Source organism: Atractosteus spatula, unplaced genomic scaffold, assembly GCF_055471065.1.
Source record: "Atractosteus spatula isolate fAtrSpa1 unplaced genomic scaffold, fAtrSpa1.hap1 Scaffold_57, whole genome shotgun sequence".
Lineage (NCBI taxonomy): Eukaryota > Metazoa > Chordata > Actinopteri > Semionotiformes > Lepisosteidae > Atractosteus > Atractosteus spatula.
Genome location: NW_028296887.1, coordinates 1,354 through 9,062, shown reverse-complemented (window position 1 = coordinate 9,062; position 7,709 = coordinate 1,354). Strand labels below are relative to the sequence as shown.

At 45.6% G+C, this 7,709-nt stretch overlaps 1 protein-coding gene across 1 annotated transcript; it reads right to left on the bottom strand.

Moving 5' to 3' along the window:
- Positions 1-1,880: 1,880 nt before the first annotated feature.
- Positions 1,881-4,098, bottom strand: LOC148806149 (zona pellucida sperm-binding protein 3-like). The gene is made up of 8 exons (XM_088909665.1): positions 3,541-4,098; positions 3,324-3,439; positions 3,140-3,246; positions 2,888-3,062; positions 2,693-2,810; positions 2,394-2,494; positions 2,243-2,316; positions 1,881-2,071 (listed from the first exon to the last, which is right to left on the bottom strand). Exons 1-8 carry the CDS (start codon positions 4,096-4,098, stop codon positions 1,881-1,883), a joined length of 1,440 nt encoding a protein of 479 aa, XP_088765791.1.
- Positions 4,099-7,709: the final 3,611 nt, after the last annotated feature.

Sequence of the window (7,709 nt, the reverse complement as noted above, 5' to 3'; positions counted from 1 at the left end):
TTCTATAAAAGACCTGTTTCAACTGTCAGTTCACAGTCTGGACACTAAATCCACTGAACCAATTTCAAATCTCTCTAACACCTGAGCTGCGGCTTCTTTCGAGTAGTTATTCAGGAGAACATTGTGCTAATCATATAGATGAAACGTTTAATATATTCAGGAGGGTAGCTACGTCAGCATGCATATCTGCAAAGGAACAAGTAATACTGTAGGTTTATTTCATGCTAAAAAGAGAAGAGAGAAAACAAACCTGAAGAAGGTTTCACAGCTGAAACCCTTTCTTGCATAAATTGTAGAACGTGCTGTCACATTTTAGTTGCATAACCACCTCATGACAAATAACCTTTTCAAACCCCTCCAATCTGGCTTCCATCAACTTCACAGCACAGGAACTGCCCTTGTCAAAGTCCCTAATGATCTGCTAATAGCTGCTGATTCTGGTTCTCTTTCTATACTCATCCTTTTTGATCTCAGTGCTGCATTTGACACTGTTGACCATGACAACTTTCTTGTCTTGAGACTGTTTGGAGTTTCTGACACTGTCTCAAATGGTTCAAGTCTTACCTCACTGATCGCTGTCACTTTGTCTCTCTTAATGGGTACAGGTCTGAAATTGGTCTCGTTAAGTCTGGTGTTCCTCAGGGCTCAATACTGGGCCCCTTGCTCTTCAGCATTTACATGTTTCCACTCGGTCAGATTTTAAGATCACACGGCTTCAGCTATCATTTCTATGCTGATGATACTCAAATATACATCCATACCAAACCTGACACTGATGTGGCTGTCTCTGTTCTATTAAATTGCATATCTGACAAAAACTTGGATGACTCAATTTCCTTTATCTTAACTGAGACAAGACTGAAGTCATGCACCCCCCATCAACTTCATAAAAAACAATCCCATAACCCTATCTGTAGATGGTTCTGTACTTGATCTTCAGCCTAAATTGAAAAACCTTGGGGTGATATTCGATTCTGGATTAAGATTCAACCCATGTGTGCAGCATATTGTCAAACATCTTTTTTTCCACCTCAGAAATATCACTGGACTACGCCCTATGAGATCACTAACTGGGGCTGAAAAGCTAATCAACTTTTCAAATGTTCTTGAGAGAACATTTGTGTTCTCTCAAGTTGACTACTGTAATGCTCTACTTGCTGGGGTATCTATACCTACTTTGAACAAACTGCAGTATGTCCACAATTCAGCAGCTAGAATCCTGACCAGGTCTAGTGCAAGTGATCACATTACTTCTATCCTGAAGTCCTTGCACTGGCTTCCAGTCAAATTTCAGGTAGACTTGAAAATCCTCATGCTCACCTATAAGGCTCTGCATGGCTTGGCATCTCAGTAGCAGTTTGATCTATTATCACCCTACTCCCCACCTTCGCTCTTCTAATTCTGCTCTCCTAACTGTCCCCCAAGCCTGTCTTCACTGTATGGGTGACAGGGCCTTCTCCTGTTATGCCCCCGAGCTCTGGAACTCTATGTCCAAGGATACCAGAGTCACCTTCCCTAAACTCCTTCAAATCCAGACTCAACACCTTGTTCTGTAGAAGAGCTTTACTGAACTGGTTCCATTCTTTACCACTCTGCTTCTGCTTTTCTTCATACCACATACGGGAAGTATTCTTGAAAGGGGAACCCTCACAAATATTTCAGTTAATGGGTCTCACTTCCCTTGAATTTCTCCACTCCATTTCAAACCTATAAACCATAAAGAAACAAGGGGAGGCAGAAGGGTCTTTCACAGCTTTATTGAAATGTTGCCATTACAAGGCAAGTGGAGGCAGGAAAGTCACAAGGGCCAGGCTGGAGCCTTCATTCAGGCACCTGGGGAGGAAGAAGAACAATCCAGCTAAACTGCAGGACACCCACCCCTACAGGAGCTCCTCCTGCCAGACCCTACCTGTCCACTGGCCAACATCTCCAAAGTCCTCTGCTCCCTCCACATCTTCACTGGAGCTCTGAGGGTCTCCCTCCTCATCCTCAGTCCAGTCAGCTCCCACATCCAGAGGACCCTCTACTGGTGCCACAGCCACCCGACTGCTGGTCACCAGGCTCCTGGTACCTGTGGAAAAGCAGCACCCAGGAGTGAGGGATCTGCTATACCCAGAAACCCACAGTGATGCTACTCATCTAAACAGTCCCTTTGTCCAGCATGGGATCATTCCTCAGTTGTCCAAGCATGGTTGTCTCTTGGGCAGAGATGCATCCACCAGGGATAGAGAACCAGACCCACCTTCATTCCGGCTGCCAGCACACCTGGACTCACAGCAGGCACAGACCTCATGGTCACCATACAGCTCCTCCCACCTGAAGGAGAGGAGGACAGGTGAGGCCTCCACCTGGCATGTCCCAGAGCACCCTCAGCAGGCTCCTTGCAGAAGTACCTCTTAGCCTCCCTGTTGTAGGTGCAGGACTTGGTCCCTGGTGTTGCTTTAGCAGGAGCCACAGCCATGACACAGTGCATGTACAGTTCAGTCACTTCATGCTGCAAGAGGGAAGGTCACAGCATTAAGGGATCAAGGCCAATAGAGGGACAGAGAAGGACCTTCTGCCATCTGTGAAGTCAAGCTGGCAGCTCTAGGCACTACAGCTGCCACAGTCTGGTTCACATCTAGATCATGGATGTGAAAGCAGACCATGGATCAGTAGAGCAAGAAGGCTGAGCAGCCTTTGAGAGCAGTACCTTCCTGGACAGCTTCTTCTGGAAGAGGAAGGCATCAATTGTGAAGCGGAGCACATCCTTCTGCTTGGAGGGGACAAACCTGGACAGGCAGCCATCTGCCTTGCTGTCCGCCATGCACCTGGGGACAAGGACAAAGATGAACCCCTGCAGGCTCTCGGAGCTCCTGCCCACCTCCCCTCCCAGAAGGGGCCGTACCCCAAGTTGTCGATCACGGGGAAACGGGGCTGGGAGTGCTGGTCTGGTTTCTCCGTTACGTAACACGAGTGGATGTACAGCCTCTGCTCCACTGTGGCAAAGTAGGCAGTGGCCTGGAAGTACATGGGCTGACCCAGGAAGTACTCATCCTTAGGAGAGAGCCGGACCCAGCGGGCTGGAGAGAGAGGCAGCATTACACCTGCACACAGCACCCCCTGCAGGCAGGAGGAGCCACTCACTCAAGGAGCTTACAGTTGGTGGTGAGCAGGACAAAGCTGTGCTTGTTCTTCAGGTCCTTGAAGAAGGTCCTTCTCCTGGCCCAAGTGGGGACATAGCCAACCTTGTAGGAGTAGTGGAACCTGCAGGACAGAGGGGGATGAGGGGCTTCTGGACACTTTCCCCAGTGGCTTCTCAGCAGCAGCAGAGCCCTGCCTACCTGTTGTAGGAGCACTTGACCGGCACAGAGAAGGGAATGAAGCGATGCACAGGTGCACTGGAGGAGGGCGGGGCATAGCGGAGAGTGTTGGAGTACATCAGGCGGCCCTGGACAACCTGCAGGGTTACAGAGGAAGGGATATTCCCAGGAAAGGCAACCCCGACACTAGCCCTACAGCTCACATCGATACACTGCCTGTAGATGAAGCCCCGCTTACTGATCGCTCGGTGCCACACTCATGAAGCCCATAGATGAAGTAGAAGTAATGGCGTGTGGTTCGGCTGACGCTGCAGTTGCCCAAGGTCACCTCCGATGGCCGACAGCTGAAGCCGAACAGGAGCCGACTGACCCTCACGTACATCCTGCTGGAGTCGCACCACACAGCCACTCCTCGGGTGCCCCCGATGGCCGGGCGAGCCGGCTGCCGCCCTCCCTGGGGAGGAAACAGGACGCTCTTGATGTAGGCGGGTAAGGGCCGGCTGCCGGCTTCAGGCTTCATCTTCTCCTTGTCGAAGTAGGGCGAGTACGCGTCTCTGGACACGGGAAGGCGGCGGAAGTCGGGAGCCAAGGACTGCGAGTCATTCTCGCTTGCAGACAGGTCTTCGGAGGGCGCATCTGCCAGGCTCAAGTCCTCCAACTGGGCTGCGTCTTCGAGAGCCGGGAAGTCGGCCTGGAGCGCTAATTCCCGAGAGTCCAAGCCAGCCGGCCCGGCGGAGATCAGTGCGGGGAGCCCGGCTCCTGCGCACAGGCACAACACAAAGAGAAACGAGCGCATCGCCAAATTGACGTCCCGCTAAACTGCTACAGAAGTAAGACAAGTAAACCCTAAACTGTGTTGAAGCAAGAGCATAAAGTATGAACGCGGTGACTAGGTTTTTATACTGGCAGGACCTGCTACCACACACCTGGTCACACTACCGCTCAATCAACACAATCAGTTACACACAGAGACCCGGATTGTTCTCAGCGTCTAATTTGAACCAGTTCCAGTCTGAGGCGGGACTCCGTGAAGCCGCCTGCACACTTTCCCGTGTGTATCTGACCTCAGCGGAGGAGTTCCACGCAATTTCGACAGAATTAAATCACCCACACGTGTAAAATTTGCTCAGATTAATGTATTGTTCAATTAGTTTCTAATTTCCGAGGACAGTGTGTTAAACTCGCTGTCAGACAGAGTACGGAACATGCGACACGTCCGTCCACACTTTCCTTTATCGAGGGGGCTGTTCTATCAACACGTACCGCAATGAAAATAATTTTACTATTTTTCATGTGTAATTGCATGTCATATTAAAATGTGTAATACAAGCATTCCTTTGCTTTCCAGTAAAGAAATACTGATCAGCTTTTGACATGATCTGATAATAATTTGTCTGATTTTCCAAAGATTGCTTTTGCTTCGCAGCACTGAGAACCAATGGAAGCCCGTTTCCGCCAGGGAGTAAAAAAAAAACGCGATATGGTATCTCAGAATTGTGACTTAGAATCTCAGAATTGCGACCTAAAAACTCAGAATTGCGACTTAGTAACTCAGAAATGCGACTTAAAAACTCAGAATTCCGGCTTTATCTCTCGTAATTGCGACTTTATCTCTCACATTTGCGTCTTCGAAATAGCCCATATTTCATTGTCTGTCCTTCTGTTATTGTAACGGATTCGGGTTCCAGGGCTTGTGCCCCCGCCGCTCCCACCCTACTTCGTGTCTCACTGTATTGGTTCGAACCCAGGCCTTGCTAGCTGAGCTAAAGAAGACCTTCTTTTTTAAGTAGAAAAGGACATACAATGGAAATATGTAAAAAGTATAAGTTTCAGATTTTATAATTGTGAATTCCTCTGGATGTGAAGTGTCTATTTCTCTATCTTATATCATATTCTGTCTCCGCTTTTGTATTTCTGGTGTTTCAATATTTTTTTTAAAAAAAGCCCACCGTCCACTATTCCATCCGGGTACTATGGAAGCCTCACTGGCGGAAATGGGATTCCATAAAAAATAATGTAATTAATTTGATTTTTATCAGGGCACTGTACAAGACAAGTCTTCAGGCCTATAGATCCTATGATCTTGTACGATTCATCAATATAGTGTAACGGAACGGCCGACATACAATTTGTAGTTCAGGTGGGTAGCTGCGTCAGCATGCGTAGGCTGCAAAGGAACAAGTAATAGGTTTATTCCATGCTGAAAAAAGGAAGAAAGAAAACACAACGTTTCAGCCGAAACGTGTTTTCTTTCTTCTTTTTTTTTCAGCATGGAATAAACCTATTACTTGTTCATTTGCGACATACAATTTGTACGATCTGGTTGCAGTGTGGTGAGGGCACCGCCCTCCCCTGCGCATAACAGGGATGCTGGCCGCCGGGGCTAAAGAAAGTGTTCTTTAGCTCAGCTGGCAAGACCTGGGTTCGAGCCAATGCAGTGAGGCACGAACTAGAGTGGGAGTATCAAGGGTACAAGCCCTAGAACCCGAATCCGGCATAATAACAAAATGACAGACAATTAAATATGGGTTATTTCGAAGTTGCAAATGTGAGAGAGAAAGTCGGAGTTGTGAGTTACTAAGTCGCAATTCTGAGTTACTTAGTCGGAATTCTGAGATACCATAGCGCGTTTTTTTTAACTCCCTGCCGGAAACGGGCTTTCATACATTTCAATTAGTCTGATCAGTGTAGGACAAGTTAATGTAGAATCATTACTATGTCTGTCTGTCTCTTGTTTGTATATAAATGAATGTCTTTGACAACTTAATGTTAGTTTTTAATTTAGTTTTACGATGTAGGTCATGCGTTAACATATGCACGAGCATACGAAATGTCTCACTCCTGATTCAGCTCATGCTCCATAGGAGAGAAGAGATTCCTCCTGCTTCTCGTACAATTATATCAGAACAGAAGCCCGTGTCACCCAGCTCTGATTCAAGAGCGACTCGCATCTTCAGCCTTTTTTTATTCGTGATCCTAATTTTCTTTAGTTATGATCAATATTGAACTTTTTCTAAATGAAACGACAATAATCAAACATGCAGGCAGATTTTTAAAAAGTTTTAGGAGCTGACAGGGTGCCCCTTTGGAATAGTTGTCAGAAAATGTGAGAAAAGGAAAGGTACGTAAGCTCTCACACACAGCATTAGAGATTGGCATCTGATTGAAAAAAAACTACCTGTCTCCCCAGCATTTAACGGTGCTGTTGTTTTGATTTTACGTATTGTTAGCATTTTAATGAATTGTTAAAAGATTAATACACAAATCGCTAAATAAGAAAACGTAAAAACCCTAGCTTTAAGCAATTGGCCATTCATATTCCTGAATTTTAAATCCCTGTGTTTATCTGTATCCGAATGCCTGGTGCAGCTATTTTGAAAGCAGAGTCTATGATTTACTGTATTGCAGAAGCGTATTGTTGCCACCAAAGAAAAAAAATCCTGAGTTTACAGGAGTGAAAGAGGAAACAAATGCAAACACCGTTTAGAAAAAACACACACGTCTCAGGCCTTAACCATGACAAGGAATGGATTTGAACCTAGACGCGCAGAGCACAATGGATTAGCAATCCAAAAAGTGACTCCTGTTTAATTTTCTTTTCGCTTGCTCGATTTGTAGTACGCTCCTCAATCCTTACAAACGATAAACAAAACGGCTTCATGTGCCACAGCATTCTGCTGCAGGTGCGGTTTGCAACGTGTATTAGGCGAACCCGAATTAAATATTTCAAATATGTGAAGAATTTCATGAAACCTGAAAAAAGATCACAGCCAATGTCAGCAATTCGGAGCCTGTAGGCAGCTTCAACAGAACAAAACGATCTGAAGCCGCAATACTTTCATAGAGTGTATTGTGACACTCTAACCACGTTGTTGCTATTACTGCTACTTCTGCTGCCGTTGCTTTAAACTCTACTCAACGGGCAAGTAAAGTTGTACAAGGAATAGACTACTTTGAGCCGTCCAAATTCCATTATATGAATTTAAGCTTTTTTTATTAATAACAGCATTAGTAACACAATGCGTGCTCAGAAACGTTACTTATTAGCTTATGAAGCAATAGTGTTTCCACAATTTGCGGTCTTCAAAAAGTAAACGCTGAAGTTTTTATACTTCCTTGTGAGCAGATCACCTTTGATTTAGAAAAGGAAAACTTACTCCCCTGTTGGTTTCATTGCAATATGTGAATCGAGATCCAAGCGCTAAGAAAGCTGAAAAACGCAGAAGTCATAAACCCGATTTTAATTTAGATACACATTTTCTAATGCAGCCTTCATTACAAGACAGTCTATTTCTCGAAAGCGTGTTATGTAAAAAAAGAGAAAAACGAAAATAAATGGATGACAATATTTAAAAGATGAAGATTTTACTTTTGAGAAATTGTCATTTTATGTATCTAGACGCTTTT

What these genes read in the sequence shown, in the direction of transcription:
- LOC148806149 (XM_088909665.1), bottom strand. Translation starts at nt 4,098, where the DNA reads ATGCGCTCGTTTCTCTTTGTGTTGTGCCTGTGCGCAGGAGCCGGGCTC. An exon ending in AGTGTGGCACCGAGCGATCA is followed by an intron (nt 3,440 to 3,540) that starts GTAAGCGGGGCT and finishes GTAACCCTGCAG; the next exon opens with GTTGTCCAGGGCCGCCTGAT. An exon ending in AGAAGAAGCTGTCCAGGAAG is followed by an intron (nt 2,495 to 2,692) that starts GTACTGCTCTCA and finishes TCCCTCTTGCAG; the next exon opens with CATGAAGTGACTGAACTGTA.